Below are 17,608 nucleotides of genomic sequence, written 5' to 3'. Positions count from 1 at the left end.
ACTCTTAGCCATGCCAAGTGCGCAACAGTGACTGGGGAAGACTAAACTGTGAACCTTCCCTTGAGGAAATCCACTTAGCACCACTCTGAAGGTACAACAAAAATTAGCATTACAACGATTTGGGAATAAACACCAACTGGTTGATGATGGGGACTTGGGAGATGTAAACCTTGGGGCTAACAATAGACCTTCTCGTTTGGTAGTAAAGAACTTGAGCAGTGCTGAAGAAAAAAGAGACATAGTGTCTAAGCTTTTAGTCTTGCACTTGTTATGCTATGGCAGGTGGTGTTTGCCGGGCTGACCAAATCCCAAAGGGAAACTTGGTCAGGCTATCACAACGATTTTGCAATCTGTACATATTACGAGAAGGTATGTGTACTGAAGTCAGAAGTAAAGGTTCCATTACCACTTTTGGAGATTTTGAATATTAAATTAAAACATCAACAAAAGAAAAATAACCTTAAACACACAAAATTACCGTTACAGGGTTAAATGTAGTCTTATAACATTTCCCAAAAGCTAGACTTGCAAATAAATGCCCTTTTCCAGGCAACAGTCCTTATAGGCTCTTAATCAGTAATGTTACCGCAAGGGACCCACTGTTGCTATAAGGGAGCTATTTCACAAGCTTCTTGCTCCCTCTCACTCGACAATAGAAATCCAAGGCTTGTCACAAAACCTTGCTTTCTAGAACAACCAGACACTTCCCTGGGATGGCTAGAAACTGCTTCCTTCACAAGTATCCCACAGTAATATTGGGAAAAAATGATATTTTCTTTACACTCTCATCAGGACATTGCAAGATTACCAACAGTAAAGGGAACAACAATTTATACTGCATGAGATGAAAGTGCTGATTGGCTGGCAATTGGACTCCAATTGGCAGAGGCATTGCCATGGAGAATGTAGAAGGGGACAGTTAACTGCTATGCTTTTGTCCAAATTCAAACCAGGCAGCTCAACTCTGCCAACAAGCGCTTTTTTTTTAAACTTGCTTTCGAGTTGGTCTGTCCGGTCATGCTTCGCAGCAGGTCCAATGGGTATGAATTTGGGCCCGTCATTAAGAATGACATACATTTTGTTGTTATAGTCACACTTGTTAAGGGTGACTATACCAGTCCCTTTGACGGGTTTACAAATTTGTATGTCTGGGTTGGCCTTGAGGCCTCGCAACACTACCAGACATACACATTGCATGTGAAAATCAGCGAAGTTGTTCAGAATGCCACAATATGCAAGTGCTAGATCAGCTGGGTGCACTCTCAAAGATTCAGCATCTTCAGTGGACACTAGTTTGTGGCAGGATACCTGGATGTAGAGGAGTTTAAACTGGACAAATACCTCTTCTGTTTGATGTGGGATGAAAGACACCAAAATTGAAACCAGGCGCAACAACAAACTCCTCACTTTCAGAGAGTTCATGGCCAGAGATTTACAACATGTTTGGCGACGTCATTAATTGTGCTGCCAAACTGCTTCCACTTAAGTGAGTTTATCATGTGGGTGTTTTAAGCGGGCATTGTTTATGACGTGATCATCTATCGAGGCAATTTAGCAGCACAAGCTAACTTACGCCATGCCCTGCACCGCACTTGGCCTGAGGTGCGCAAATTTCTTTAATTTTTTGATTTCATTCGCTTGTACCACTTGCTGGCCACTACAGTAGCTCCAGGGAATGATGACTACATTATTTGCAAAAGACAGAATCCTCTTACCTCTTGGCATCTGCCATCATTTTTAAGCAAATGGCTGGAATTCTTTAGAGCACCTTACTGAAATAAAACACTTTGTCAACAATGTATTAGCTGGCTCAACAACAAAAAAAAAGCTTAAGAGTCTGCATCTTTTACCTCAAAAAATCCTTTTTGTTCTGAATTCATATGGTTGAGCGGGATGCAAGTGTCACTTGTTTCCTGGCAAACGACCATTGCATGTCGTTGACTGAAGGTGCCCCGACCAACATCCTGTCCACTTATGCGGACATTAAAATCTTCAAAAAAAAAATCCACAATTTACACATTAAATGCCTGGTGGAAATCTTTAACAGTAGTAACTTGCTATTAAAAGGAACAGTTAAATTAAAAGTAAATTGGTTTAAAAATTACAAGCCCCAGTTGTCAATAACACTTTTAAACCTTTTATTTTCCCCCCAATATTTTCCTTCGATTTGTGGAATTCCCTGACTCTTGTGGATTATAATTCCATGGATACCTGCAGCCTTACTGTACCTGGAACAAGATGCTATTCTTCTGTGTGAACCCAGATAGCAACAATGTCAGCAGAAAGTGGAATGCATTGTAGCCATCCCAAGTAGTGTTTTCACCTGACATTCAGATACTTTCCAAGTAACATTCATGCCACACAAGTGCCGGGCAATGACCATCTCCAATAAGAGATAATCTAACCACCACTCCCTTGATATTCAATGGCATTACCATCATTGAATCCCCCACTATCAACATGCTGGGGGTTACCATTGACCAGAAACTGAACTGGACTAACCATATAAATACTGTGGATACAAGAGCAGGTCAGAGGCTAGGAATCCTGCGACGAGTAACTCACCTCCTGACTCCCCAAATGCTGTCCACCATCAACAAGGCACAAGTCAGGAGTGTGTTGGAATACTCCCCACTTGCCTGGATGAGTGCGGCTCCAACAACATTCAAGAAGCTTGACACCATCCAGGACAAAGCAGCCCATTTGATTCCTATCCCTTCCACAAACATTCCCTCCCTCCACCACCAACACACAGTGGCAGCTGTGTGTACCATTTACACGATGCACTGCAGGAACTCACCAAGGCTCCTTAGACAGCACCTTCCAAACCCACAACCACTACCATCTAGAAGGATGAGGGCAACAGATGCATGAGAACACCATCATCTGCAAGTTCCCCTTCATGCTACTCACCATCCTGACTTGGAAATATGTTGGCCGTTCCTTCACTGTGGCTGGGTCAAAATCCTGAAACTCCCTCCCTAACAGCACTGTGGGTGTACCTACACCACATGGGACTGCAGTGGTTCAAGAAGGCAGCTCACCACCACCTTCTCAAGGGAAATTAGGGATGGGCAATAAATGCTGGCCTAGCCAACGACATGAATTTTTAAAAAGTTATTTGTCAGCAGCAATCCAGATAAGGAACCCTGGCTGTCTCCCTCTGTAGTTCAAGGGCAGAGGCCAATTTTAGCACCTGTAATAACTGAGCATAACCAAAAACATTTGCTGATAGGTTTCAGACTCACTTTCATGCACCATTTACGTCATGTTCCATAAAAACCCCCTCAAATTGCAACCATTTACTTTTCTAGTTTGTATTGCGAGAGCTGTTGGCCCAGAACTGATAACCGAAGCAAGCTTAAGAGTCAATGGAGCCCATCTGAAATTTATTCACCACCATGATGCAATCATTATAACTAGACATTTCAGTGCCAATTAATCTCCTTCAAAATCATTACCTTGACAAAGTAACGTTCCAATAGCCAGTGCTTCTGCTGTAGACCAGTCCAACTTTGTGCCCTCTTCCAGTTTTTGCAATCTAGCCTAAACAGATATTAAGAGGAATAAGCAGGCTACATTTATTAATGGATTGTTTCACCACCTCAGGTTCTGAACCCTGCAACTCAGATTATTTAACCAGTATTGAGGTATGTTCTGCAGAGAAAACAACTTGGAAAAAAAAAGCCTGACATGGATACTTTCCCTAGGCGTCTTTCTTTTCTGAAATGGATTTGGTCTTAGCTCAGTGGAAGCGTCCTTTCCACTGAGTCAAATGAAAGTAGGCTCAAGTTCCATCCAAGAGACTTCAGCACATAATTTAGGTTGAAACTTCGATGCAATACTGAAGGGGTTTGGCACTGTTGGAGATTCAGTGTTTCAGATGAGGTTAAATTGAGGTCCCATCCAAACCAACAACAGCCACTTATATATCACATTTAACATAGCAAAACATCCCAAAGTGCTTAACAAGAGTGATATGAATAAAAACATGGACAATTTTTGATACCGATCCACGTAACAAAAAATCAGGACAGATGACCAAAAGCTGAATCAAAGAGGTAGGTTTGAAGAAGCATCTTAAAAGAGGAGAGGTAGAGTGTTTAGGGAGGGAATTCCAGAGCTTAAGGGCCTAGACAGCTGAAAGCTGACCACTGACGCTGGAGAGATTAAAATCGGAATGCTCAAGAGTCCAGATTTGCAGGAGTGCAGATAGCTTGGAGAGATTGAGGGTTCGATGAAGTTACATGGATAGGGAGGGGAGAGGCCATAGAGGGATTTGAAAATCAGGATAAGGATCTTAAAATCGAGGCGTGGTCTGGTGAGGAACAAGTGAAGGTCAGTGAACACAGGGGTGATTGAGATTTGGAGTGAGTTAAAATATGGAAAGCAGGATTTTGGATGAGCACAGCTTAAAAAAAGGGTGGAAGATGGTCAGGAGAGCATTGGAATAGTCAATTCTAGAGCTAACAGGTACAGATAAGGATTTATTCAACAAAGTGAGAGAGTAAGATTTTATGGGAAGAACAGGATGAAATTATTAAATCTAAAATTCTGTTCTCTCTTTGTCCAAGATACTGCTCATTTGCAGTCAAACAAGGTACTAGGTTCCAATAGCAAAGGTAGAACTTCTAAATTAAAAAAGGAACTTATGTTACACAAGGCATTGTACAATCCCCAACCTGGATAACTGTGCGCAGTCCTGGTCAAGGAACCACAGGGAGGATATGTGCTCTCTGAAGAGCAACAAGAGAAGGAGAGATGATCGGCCATTAAGTCATGCAAGTTACATAAGTTCCACTTATTAAAGTGGAGACTTTGATCTAATTGACATTTCCATACTAAAAGGGAAATGCTATGGTAACGAGTTCAAAAGTTAAAAATTTGGAAATTTAAAGCACAAAAACTGAAAATATGATGGAACATTTTCATCCTAAAGGTGGAAAAGTTGAATTATTACAGAATTACCACAAATCCACAGCACAGAATCTTAATGGCGCAGGAGGCGGCCATTCGGCCCATCATCTCTGCACCAGCTCTCCATAAGAGCATTAGGACCTAGTGCCATTGCCCTGGCTTTTCTCTGTACTCTTGCACATTGTTTCTATTCAAATAATCATCTAATGATAGAAAATCATCTAATAATCACATAAAATAGCATGCATGCTACTGGAGGGTGCATAATGTTACAGCTATTTTCTTAACCAAGTGTGTACAGGAATATTGGGGAGAAGGATCAGGCAATTTTTCCAACAGGGGCTCCCAACAATCCAATATCAGACCAGAACCTGCTGAAACCGAGCATAACAAGATAAATATACCAGTAATACAGTATAAATGGACTGTGACAATTGAATTTTAGGCCAAGCAAAAGAAAATGCATTCTCATAAAAATGAGTAATGAATACTATATTGTTTTTGACAAGGCGTCTTAGCTGGTCATCCACCAGCTTAGAATCAATGCACGCCTTAGTAACTGAAGTACGATACTTTTTCCCCTTCTGAAACCTACCTGTACGTGTGTCTTCATCAGGTGACTATGCATGGTTATTTCCTGGGGAACATCCACAGACTTGGCTCCCACATACTTGAGCAGGTCAACGGGCATTCCAGTGTCCCATGTACTGATCCTGCTTGAAGGCTCCACCAAGCCACTCCAGTGAGCCTGGAGGTTTGGAGCCGTCGGGCAAAATGAAGTCATGTTTGTTAAATGGTCATTTAGTTTAGAATAATAAGAGGTTTTAATGTTGGAAACTTCCTCCTCAGTCAAGAGGCCATCTGCCACTAATTGCTCCACGTACAAGTCTGGAATACTTCTACGGGATCTGTGGAAGCCAGAAGGAAAAAATGAATTTAGACAACATAGAGCATTCCGAAGAAATGTACAAACTTAGATATCTTGTGTTAGATGATGATAGAATAGGGATTAGAGTCAAAAAAAAAAACCAGACATGGAGTCTTCTTGATATTAGCTGTGCCGTGCTTGCTTCCCAGAAAGGAATGGATTGGGAAAGACTGACAGAGAGTCATACTTGCCTGTTATTATCTGTTTCCTATTAGTGTGTCAGAGAAGAGTATTGCCATAATAATGAAAACAAAAAAACTGCGGATGCTGGAAATCCAAAACAAAAACAGAATTACCTGGAAAAACTCAGCAGGTCTGGCAGCATCGGCGGTGAAGAAAAGAGTTGACGTTTCGAGTCCTCATGACCCTTCGACAGAACTAGGCCAGTTCTGTCGAAGGGTCATGAGGACTCGAAACGTCAACTCTTTTCTTCACCGCTGATGCTGCCAGACCTGCTGAGTTTTTCCAGGTAATTCTGTTTTTGTTGAAGAGTATTGCCATGCCTGGCCTCTAGATTCTCTGGGTTTAATTAAGGGTGGTACTTTTCTATAAAGAGATGGTGTGTAGACAAACAGGGCAGCCAAATAGAATTCTGCTTGTGTGTATTTCTCAGTAATTTCATTTGGACACTTGGTGGCGGGTTTCTGGATGTGTCAGGTAAGTGACACTGTTTATGATGTGGCTTCATCTGCATTGGGGAACAAATTCAGATCGGTTGACTGCTTTGCTGAACACCTCTGTCCAGTCCACAAGCAGGACCCTGAGCTTCCAGTCACTGGTCATATTAATGCTCCGTCCCACATCAACAGTGACCTCAGTCGTCAGCCCCTTACATTGTTCCAGTGATTTCAAGGGAAGTTTGAGAAATATTTCATCTTTTGATTAGGCATTTTACAGCTTTCTGGATTCAACATGGAGTTCAACAATTTCAGATTGTAGAACTATTCCCACTTTTACAGATAGCACGTGCTCATATGATTCTGCTAGTCACTTACACCACCTCTAAATCCATCTTTTGTTTCTTTACTGTCCCATTATCATCTCTTCTGTGCAATGTCCAATCATCTCATCATTTAATCTTTCCTGCCTTCCACCCAATCATAGACCTTCCCTTTTGGTCTTTCCTCTCTAATTTTCCTATTTTTCTCACTAGCTGTGTTATAAATTGTTAAATCTCTAACTGCTTCCAGTTCTGATGAAAAGTCATTGATCTGAAACATGAACCGTTTCTCCCTCCACAGATGCCTGACCCGTCTTGTAGTACTGTGGAAAGTGTCTCTACCGCTGGGCCAGAAGCTCTGGGTTCAAGTCCCACTTCAGGACTTGAAGGCCATGGAAGATGCAAGCATTATGTGGCCAAACAGGTTGATTATTAGCCTGTTAAATCCTTCCAATATGTCTGATGGCAGGCAGTAAAGAGTGGGAGAGTTTCCATGTCAGCCATACTGCAGAAGACAATAGCAAATCACTGTGAAACTTTGCCAAGCATAATCATGGATCAATCCAATGGAAGCCCATGGGCACCAAGGCCCTCTTAGGGCATGATATCTGAAGGAGGAGGAGGAGGAGGAGCAGGTTTTAATGTTCTAGCACCTTCTTTACCGTGGGAAAAATTACCATAGATATAAGTTTGTTAAAATTCTACATCTAAAATCAATTGCTAGCAAGCACCCGTCAAAATGGAGCAGAAATAAAGCTTGCCAACTAGTTCTATGTACATCCATTATTTGGTCTTCTCCATAAATATTCAATACGACCTTATGTAGCTTGATGTTCTACGGGAAAGTGACAGAAGTGTTAACAATTTCAAGGATAAATCTATTTCTTCGACCCATGTCGAGCAAGACACATTTCAGTCAGCTCATTATTCAGGTTTTGTGAAAGGGAAATTGTGTTTAACCAATTTATTGAAATTCCATGAGGAAGTAACAAGCAAGGCAGATAAAGGGGAACCTGTAGATACGGGTGTACTTGATAAAATTCCACATCAAAGGTTACTACACAAGATAACAGCTCAGATAAAGGACTAGTTAACTGACAGGAAGCAGAGAGCGGGTTGGCAAGCTGTAACTGGAAGACTGCCATAGGGATCGGTGTTGGGGCCTCAACTAATTACAATCTATATCAATGACTTGGATAAAGGGACAGAATGTATGGTAACTAAATTTGCCAATGACACCAAGATAGCTAGGAAAGTAAGTTGTCAAGTGAAGGTAAAGAAATATAGATAGACTAAGTGAGTGGGCAAAAATTTGGCAAATGGAGTATAATTCGGGAAAATGTAAACTTGTCCACTTCAGCAGAAAAGCAGTAAATTATTTAAATGAAGAGAGCTTGCAGAATGCTGCAGTACAGAGAGATCTGGGTGTCTTTGGTAGATGAATCACAAAAATTTAGTATGGAGGTACAGTAAGTGATTAGGAAATCAAATAGAACTTTGGTGTTTATTGCAAGGCGGAATGCAATTTAAAAATAGGCATGTTTTACCTCACCTGTACAAGGCCTTAGTGAGGCCACATCTGGAATCCTGTGTATAGTTTTGGTCTCATTTGAAAAAGGATATAATTGCATTAGATGCAATTCAGAGAAGGTTCACTTGACTCATTCCTGGGATGAAGGACTTACCTTATGAAGAAAGGTTGAACAGGTTGGAACCTTACCCACTGGAGTTTAGAAGAATGAGAGGTGATCTAATTGAAACGAATAGAGACCCTGAAGACACTTGATAAGGTGGATACCAGGAAGATGTTTCCGCTTGTGGGGGAGACTAGAACTAGGGGACACAGTTTAAAAATAAGAGGTTTCCCTTTTAAGGAAGGGACAAGGAGAAATTTACCCAGAAAATAGTGGAGGGTTACATATGGACATACATACAAATTAGAAGCAGGGGTAGGCCACATGGCCTTTTGAACCTGCTCCACCATTCAATAAAATCATAGCTGATCCGATTGTAACCTCAACTCCACATTCCCATTGACCCCCAATAACCTTTCACTCCCTTGCTCATCAAGAATCTATCTAGCTCTGAAAGGATCTAGCTCCAATTGATTTTTTGTAAACTATGCACCCTACAGTCTTGGATTCCCAAACCAACCGAAATAGTTTCTACCTCCCTATCTGCTCTCCTTAGTATCTTGAAAACTTTTGATCAAATTACTCTTCAACCTTCAATTCAAGCAAATACAAGCCTAGTTTGTGTAATTGCTCCTTGGAATTTAACCCTTGGAGCCCAGGTATCATTATGGTAAATCTGCGCTGTACTCCCTCCAAGGTCAATATGTCCTTCCCAAGATGCCCAGAATTGCTCACAGTATGTTAGATGTAATCCAATCAGCGATTCCAACAAAACTACAGTCTGAGCATAGCAATATCACTATGAGGGTACCATATTGCCACCTACTAGCTGATTATCTGAGTTATTTCCTAGAGTGCAGGTCAGTGATTGGGATAACAGTAGGATTTCTTTTACAGCATTTGTACTGGTGTTACAGGCAAGCTTCACAATTACTGTGGACATACTAACACTATAGCTTAGTCAGAATATTTACATGGGATTATTGAATGGAATTCATGACTTGTGCATTGGTTTTAATATATATGATTATAATTAACAAATAGAAGCACAGCAAATAAAAAGGTCAGTCTTGCTACTTATGATGAAAGATCCCACAACATTAACCTCTCTCTATCATTTGTGAACTGACCTGCTGTGTTTTTCCAATATTTTCTATACTCATTTCAGTTTTGACAATTTTTCTTTTGATATGTTGATAAATACAATGTCCATTATTACATTATTGACATGGATTTGTGTTCAAGAGCTCAGCAAGACATAAGTATTGAGAAGGGCTATCTGACTCCTTTCTTTACTGCACCTGATAATTTTGTACATGGTGGGATTTGTGAAGGTTGGGTCATCCAGTTCATTGTGGCCCCACTGCCTGTAGCAGAGTAAGTCTACAATTACATCCTTTCGGAAATGTCGCTGATAGTCAACAGCAAGTCTTGTGGCTCGGATCACTTCTTCTGCATCATCACCATTCACGTGAATCACTGCACAATGAACCATCTTACCTGGAGTTAAAAAAATAAGAATGCTGTTTTCAAACTAACCATTTCTGACAGAAAGGAACCACTTTCCAGCTGTACATGATGGTGATCAGCTGAACTGTCCTCTCAGTCACAAAGAGGATCCCAAGTAAAATGCATTCTCCACACAAAGCTGCATTTATTATATCAATCTCATTGCAAGGGAATGCAAAGTTAGCTGTTTTGGAAAGCAGGAGTTGCTACACTGACGTAGAATGGATGTTACCCCACAGTGTTCTGGCCAATATTTATCCCTCAAACAACATTACAAAACAGATTATCTGATAATTATCACTATTGTTTGTGGTATCTTGGTGTGTGTAAATTGGCTGCCATGTTTCCTACAATACAACAGTGGCTACACCTTAGCAATAATTCATTGGCTCTAAAGCACTTTGGGACATGCTGAGGTCATAAAAGATGCCATAGAAATGCATGTCTTTCCTTCTTGGCATCCAACAAAATTTCACCAAGGACCAAGTCAGAGAATTCTCTAGAAGAGGTTCACATTTGTGAATCATGTCCTAAACCTGACCAACCTGTAGATGCCTCTGCATATGGATTAGCAACAGGCCTTCGCTTAAAGCAACTGTCTCATCAGTTTTGTCTCCAGGTTAAAGGTTAACATCTTCCTCCTTTCATTGATGCCCAACCTCCAGAGTGTGTATGGATAAGCTTACCAACATCACTGTTGTATAGTGAGGATTTGGCTCTCTCAGAGGGAGTGGTGTAGCCCAGCTGATTGTTGACAATCAGATGAATGCTTCCGCCAACTCTGTAATGGGGGAGATTCGCGAGAGTGAAGGTTTCAGCAACAACACCTTGTCCTGGGAAAGAAGCGTCACCGTGCACCTGTGAAAAATGGGGAAGGGCAAAGGGAGAGAAAGCTCATCACTTTCAAAACAGCTACACAAGTAAGAGGTGTTATTTATTTAGCTTTAAAGTATCAATATTTCAGAATTTATATTTCTGGATGATCTCTGAACTAAGCGTGGAATCTCTGTACAAAATGTACTTTTTCAAGTTTTAAGATGGGGCAATGGATTGCTTCAAAATCTTTTGGATAGGACATTGAACCCTGTACACCTGTTCAAGTAGGCTTTAGAATCCACACAATAATTTAAATAGCAGCAGGGGCTTTCCTCAGTGTCCTGCCCAACATGTCCCTGAAAACAGAATAGCATTGATAATAAGGTGCATGTGTAATCTGTGGAGCTTGCGACTGTAGAGTCGTTATTACATTGACGTATTTTGGTTGTTACACTTCAACAGCAATTCATTGTCTGAAGTGTTTGGAGGTGTCTATGCAATAATCCATTGCACAATTGTAAGGTTTTTTTTGGTTAAAAACATGATTTTCTCTTCCTTCTGCAGACCTTACAGTGATTGTGTCAATGAAGTCAGCTATTCAGCTTCTTTAAAAAATACAAAAAGCTAACATGCAGCACTTCCTGGGAGTTTATCCCATAGGCATGTGTAAATACGGCACACATCCATTCCTGACCTGTACACAAATGGCTTTGTCTCCTGGCTGCGCTGCGCCACTTGGTGAATAATCCCCATCCTGCCGAGACTGCTGCCTTCCACGTGTTTTCCCGACAGCGACTGGGTTAATGGCCTCCAGGTGGGAAGGGTTAGGCAGCATGGTGACATGCAGTGGCCGGTCACAACCAAAGTCCAGGTCCAGAGAGGATGTGAGGTGAGACAAGACGTCTCCAATGCTCGGGGAATTTTCAGGGAACTCGCTTAATCCACGCATTTTACGGAACATCACCTAGAAGCAAATTCAAAAATAATTTTTCAGCACTCAACAACACAGCAGGCATTTTGTCAACTGAATTTTACCCAAATTTAATGTAATGCCACATTTAGAGACATGGAGTTTAGAAGACAAAACAGGAAAATTTACTATTGTAAATACAATAGTAAGCATCATATTAGTAGCCTCTCAACCAGCAATAAATAAAAACATTGTTATAATGGTGGAAGGCAGCCAGAGGTGACCGTAACAAGGGATATTATAGCCAACTGTTTTAGAGCAGGCATGTCCAATGTGGTTCTCAAGCCACATGCAACTCTCATAGCCCAGCAATGCAGTCCCAGGGAACTATCTATTTGTGCTTATTCACTGGTTTATCCAGTTTGAATTTTATGAATCTAAATGTGAGAGAGCAACTGTGAGCATTGATTGTTGCTTCATTTGTGGACATGTCCTAAATTAGAACCTCAAGATGTATTAGTGTTAGCAACTGAAGATATCTGCAAATTCATTCAAAACATGGTCTGACATGGTCTATCACACATGCACGTGGTGCATGAGGACGCACCCCTGCCTTAGTGGATGTTTTATCAATCTGTTTCAGCCTGAACTTTAGAAAGTTTTGTACTCAGTCAATACCTGAGCTTCAGTTCAGCATCTCATCCTGTTCCAGTGGATAGTGAGGACCCAGTCAAAGTCATACAAACTACTGATTTTTCAAAAATAAATAGGGTGTGTGCCTAGCAGAATTTAAGGCAGAGGTAAATGAATGTAGATGCATTCGGACATTTTTAAAAACATCATTCACACATAGTTCAGTTACAGCCTTGAAACCCATTTTCCATTGCTGTCCACATGCACACAAGCGCACACAAAGGCACAATGTAAAACTTTAACAGGTTTGAAAAGGCAGCGAAAACCAAGATGACTTTTTTCTATTCATTTACAAGATGTGGGCATCACTAGCTAGGCCAGCATTTATTACCCATCCCTAATTTCTCTCGAGGTGGTGGTGGTGAGCTGCCTTCTTGAACAACTGCGGTCCCTGTGGTGTAGGTACACCCACAGTGCTGTTAGGGAGAGAGTTCCAGGGTTTTGATCCAGCAACAGTGAAGGAGTAGCGATATATTTCCAAGTCAGGATAGTGAGTGGATTGGAGGGGAACTTCCAGGTGGTGGTGTTCCCATGAACTTCATTAAGGTGAAGGACTACACTTGATTGTAACTAAAATGGAACATTTCCTACTAATGGCAATAAAACTCAAACATATAAGGCCATAGTCAACATGAATCTACTTGTCCTAAAGCTCTATTGCTGGCTATCATAATGCACATAATTCTTAAATCAGTAACACCAAAGCAGAAAAATAAAAGAAAAATACTGTGGATGCTTGAAATCTGAAATAAAAACCAGAAAATGCTGGAAAAACTCAGCAGACCTGGCAGTATCTGTGCAGGCAGAAACAAAGTTAACGTTCAGAGTCAATATGACTCCTCTCCGAATAGAGTCTTATTAGACTCAAAATGTTAACTCAGTTTTTCACTCCACAGATGCTGAATTTTTCCAGTGCTTTCTGGTTTTATTACTAAACCAGGGAAACCTGCCCTTGTGTTTTGCTGAACTCGAGACATTTTCTAATGCGAGCCTCTTTCATAACTTAATCCTTTTTAAAAGAAAACACTCATTATCCCAAGCGATTCTTTTTTAAAAAGTATGCCCCATTCTATCTATATATATATATTATATATATATATATATATATATATCAGAAATCAACCAAGAGTTAATCTTGACAAATGTTACTAGCTAGAAATGTTACATGCATTCTGAAACCTCCAAAACCACATACTACTTAGCTGATTAAATGTACCAACAAAACCCCACCCTGAACTCAGCAAGCTTATCCAGCAAGTAAAAAATCTAGAAGATCACAGGTTTGATTGCTGTGTGCCAAACTACCTGATCTTAGTTTGACAGCATTAGGCTCACTCTGATTGGCTTCAATCCCCTAAGTTTAGGGAAAGGACAAATCAACTGAAGTTCTTGCTCCTGATCATATCCATTGGCCCAGATTTTGCAATCAGTGGTGAAGGAATAATGCTTATTATGCTAACAGCTGCCCAGACTTTTCATGGGTATTTACACAAGCAATTGAGTAGGATGGCTGATCTTTTACCTTAACCCCATCTCCCTGCACTATCCCTATTTCCCTTGGGATCCAAAAATCTATCAATCTCACCCTTGAATATACTCAACGGCAGAGCATCCACAGCTCTCTGGGTGGGGCAAAGGTTACAAAGATCCACAATCCTTTGAGCGCCAATCTATAGTTCTTAGGGATCATTTCCAATGTAGCACCCTCCATGGGGAATCTGTAGGTGTCAGCGAAGGTACAAGAAACAGCAAGGTTCTTATCCAGAGTGGCCTCTTGAGCACCCCTGATTTTAATGACTCCACTATTAGTGGCAGTGCCTTCAGCTGCCCAGGTCCTGAACTCAGAAATTCCCTCCTTCAACCCTCTCTATCCCTCTTTTTACCTTTAAGATACTCCTTAAAACCTACCTCTTTGACCAAGCTTTTAGTAATCTGCCCTAATATCTCCTTGTGCAGCTTGGTGTGAATTTTGCTCGATAAGGCTCCTGCGAAATGCTTTGGGACATTTTATTACATTAAAGGCATTATAGAGTTCAAGTTCTTGTTGTTGATGTCGAGTCTTATTCTGATTTTATAGATTCTAAATCTAGACATTTTTCTCAATCCTATTTCACACATTTTAATCATATTGTTGGGAATTTTTTCAATTATTATCCAACCTCAGGAGGAAATTGCAGGAGTCCAGTCAATAGGTTGAGTCGCCCTCGATGAGGCATTCCCAGCACCACGTCAGTTACCCCATTGAATGCTGCCATTCGGAACAATTCATGGAAGAATCCCATCATACTTTCTGCACCCTCACCACCATAACGTTTCACGGTGGAAAACTTAGTGGCCAAAAAGTGATCAAATTCCTGGTGAATAAACACAAGTCATTAGTGAGGCTATTTACTGTATTTTCATGTTCCAGGTTTAGGATAGGGTGGTCATTTGAGACCGCAGGATGTGGATGATCCAGCCCTGTTGCAAGTTGCCCCAGGCCCAGGTAAGGGTCCCATATTCAGGTTTACAAGCCATGGCCAACAACAGAGCCAGCGAGTTTTTGGTGGGGATGGTGGAATAGCTAGAACTTTGAGGGACAAGGACTGCTTACAGGTGGGGGATCATTCAAGAAGAGGACTTATGTTTCCTTTAAGCACTTGAGGACAGCAACAGGAAACCAGCTCATGGAATCTTTTCCCTGGTCATATTGCTTGTCGAAATTGAAAATGGGAGGCTCTTACAAGCAACTGAAGAGGAAAGTGCAATACTGCAAGGCGTGGAGAAATAAGCAGAGTATCTTGGGCTGATCACCATTACACATATCCCACCCACAAGGAGATGTACAACACAACAGATGTGTTCATTTATTAAAACAAATAGAACGTAACCAGGAAACTAAACAAGAACCAATTTGCGAGGCATTAGCAAAAGGATGACATGGCAAACTGCTTTTTGGTGAAGCTGCAAAAGAAGCCTCTTCATTGCAGCAAACATCAATTCAGGATAATTCCTCCAGTAGATCATTTACAACTTGTATCGTCATGGACTCGGCCCAACTAACATTGGGGAAGGTAAATAATCACATGGAAAACTTCAAAGATAAACTTCACTCTGCTAAAAAGATAAACAACTTAGAAACTCCATTTTAACAGTATGATACATTGAACCCTAACTGTTCAAAGATGATATTTCCACAGTCCCAACATGTGCTCTAAGAAACATGTAATTAAATGGATCCAAAGGGCTTTTGATGACTCTATTATCACACATCTATCTCTGTGTTCATGCAAGAATGTGGAAGATCCACTAATCCAACTCCAGGTTTAGCAATTTTATACTTCTACACTCCAGCCCCAGGTCACAGCCTAAAAAGTCAGTGGAGACTTGAAAGGTACAGCGAATTAGCTCATTATCCTTTCACAATCGTAACTGGGTTCAACCTGTTGGCTCAAGATCTCACTCTGGCTGCTCTAAATATCCCATCTGAAATGAGTCTCTAGCCAGTCCAGTGGATTTGGGCCAGATGCATGAAATTGCCTAATTGTGGCTAATTTACTCAGAGAGGTTGTAGACGTGGTTGACGTAGAAGATTAGAAAGATTTGCAATGGTGCAGTTTGGGCGCCCTTCTGACATTGGGCAAATTTACTCTGCACCTTACCCAGGCATACTCAGTATGAAGATTGAGCACTCAAGTAGAAAAGATACATTCATTCCCCAAAGGAGTCACTTACCTTGACAAGCACTGCTGAAAAGGAAATGGGGCAATTGCAGCTTGCCCAACATTATGCATTAATATTAATGCACAAAGAGCTCTCACTGAAGTAATTTACAAAAAAATAGGAGCAGAGAAAAGTAACAAGCTTAATAAATTTAGAAAAAGAACAACCTACAACGTTTATTTTCAAACAAACTAAGTTTATTTTCTGCCCTGTAACTCAGGTGAAGCAGTATGTAGTCAACCCATTTCCACTTGTAATAAATGTAAATTACCTTTCGCTACTGGAGGTGTTAATGATCCTTTGTGGCTTGTGCCAGCACAAATACCGTGAGTAGGGAACTCAGAGGGGATGGCAACTCTACTTACAGGTGCATTGAAAAATTAAACCGGGATTGTGCCAAAATATATACATATATAATACTTACAATGCATTCAAGAGCCCAGGTTTTAGCCACTGTCCCCCACAATATTTCTCAGCGGCACCCTCACCTCCACCTTTGATGTTCTAGTCCCCAATAAAACTATTACTCTCTCACACTCCGGCCTTTCGCCCAGTACAGCCCTCATCTCTGCTCCTTTAAGTCCAAGGGACACAGACTTGAAAGGATATGGTTGAGAAGTGGTTTCGCTGTCTGCTGCCAAATCTGGCCAGACCACAAAGCACCATCAGGTGCTCTTGTCTTCTAAATCCGTTCATTACTCCAGCATTACCCCGAATTGTAAAAATAATCCTGGCTTCTTTCCTCTCCTGCAAACAGCCTTCTTAAACCTGTCTCCTCTCCACCCTCACCAACAATGTGCAAGATGCTCTTAACTTCCTTTGTCACTAAGATCAATATCATCCAATCAGCTGTCTCTGCCATTTCCCTCCCTTCCACTAGTCCACAGGTCAAACTTCCTCTAATACTCTCCCACCCTAGCCCTGAATTCAATTCTCTCTAGTTTCTCTCCCACATACCTCATGCCCTCTCTCAGCTCATCTTTTTCATGAGATCTACCTCCTGTTCCCTCAATCCTATTCCCACTAAAATGCTGACCATCCAACTTCCCCTCCTGACCCCCACATTAGTCGATATTGTTAATGGTCCTCTCTCTTCTCCTTTACATCAGCCATAATCACCCCTCTCCTCAAAAAACCCTTGACCTCAGCTTCCTTGCAAATTACTGCCCCATCTCCACCCTGACTTCCCTCACCAAAGTCCTTGAATGTGTTGCTGCCTTTCAAATCTGTGCCCATCTTTTCTGGAACAACTTCTTTGAATGCCTCTAATCAGGTTTCCACACCTGCCACAGTGCAAAACACTTATCATCAAAGTCTCAAATGACATCCTATGTGAGTGTGATAAAGGGAAACTATCCGTTCTTGTCCTTCTTGACCTGTCTACAATCTCTAACATGGTTGATCACACAATCCTCCTCTAACCCCTCTCCACTGCATTGTGATCCAGCTGGGTGGGACTGCTCTCACCTGGTTCCGTTCTTAATTGACCACAGCCAAAAAAAAAAAAATCACTTGCGATGGGCTCTCTTCCCACTCACACACGGTTACCTTCGGTATCC

General features: G+C 41.3%; 1 protein-coding gene across 1 annotated transcript in view; it reads right to left on the bottom strand.

The window, feature by feature from the left end:
• dhtkd1 (dehydrogenase E1 and transketolase domain containing 1) overlaps nucleotides 1–17,608 on the bottom strand; it is a 46,843-nt gene that overhangs the window by 19,276 nt on the left and 9,959 nt on the right. Inside the window, exons 4-10 of the mRNA XM_041202156.1 lie at nucleotides 14,507–14,701; nucleotides 11,439–11,708; nucleotides 10,615–10,786; nucleotides 9,721–9,919; nucleotides 5,513–5,825; nucleotides 3,462–3,546; nucleotides 1,851–1,990 (exon numbers count right to left, since the gene is read on the bottom strand). Coding sequence (XP_041058090.1) covers nucleotides 1,851–1,990; nucleotides 3,462–3,546; nucleotides 5,513–5,825; nucleotides 9,721–9,919; nucleotides 10,615–10,786; nucleotides 11,439–11,708; nucleotides 14,507–14,701 — 1,374 coding nt within the window. The remainder of the gene's footprint in view (nucleotides 1–1,850; nucleotides 1,991–3,461; nucleotides 3,547–5,512; nucleotides 5,826–9,720; nucleotides 9,920–10,614; nucleotides 10,787–11,438; nucleotides 11,709–14,506; nucleotides 14,702–17,608) is intronic.

The sequence above is a fragment of the Carcharodon carcharias genome, chromosome 13, assembly GCF_017639515.1.
Source record: "Carcharodon carcharias isolate sCarCar2 chromosome 13, sCarCar2.pri, whole genome shotgun sequence".
NCBI classification, from domain to species: domain Eukaryota; kingdom Metazoa; phylum Chordata; class Chondrichthyes; order Lamniformes; family Lamnidae; genus Carcharodon; species Carcharodon carcharias.
Note: the sequence above shows the minus strand (reverse complement) of the source record. Positions and strands in the feature narration are given on the sequence as shown.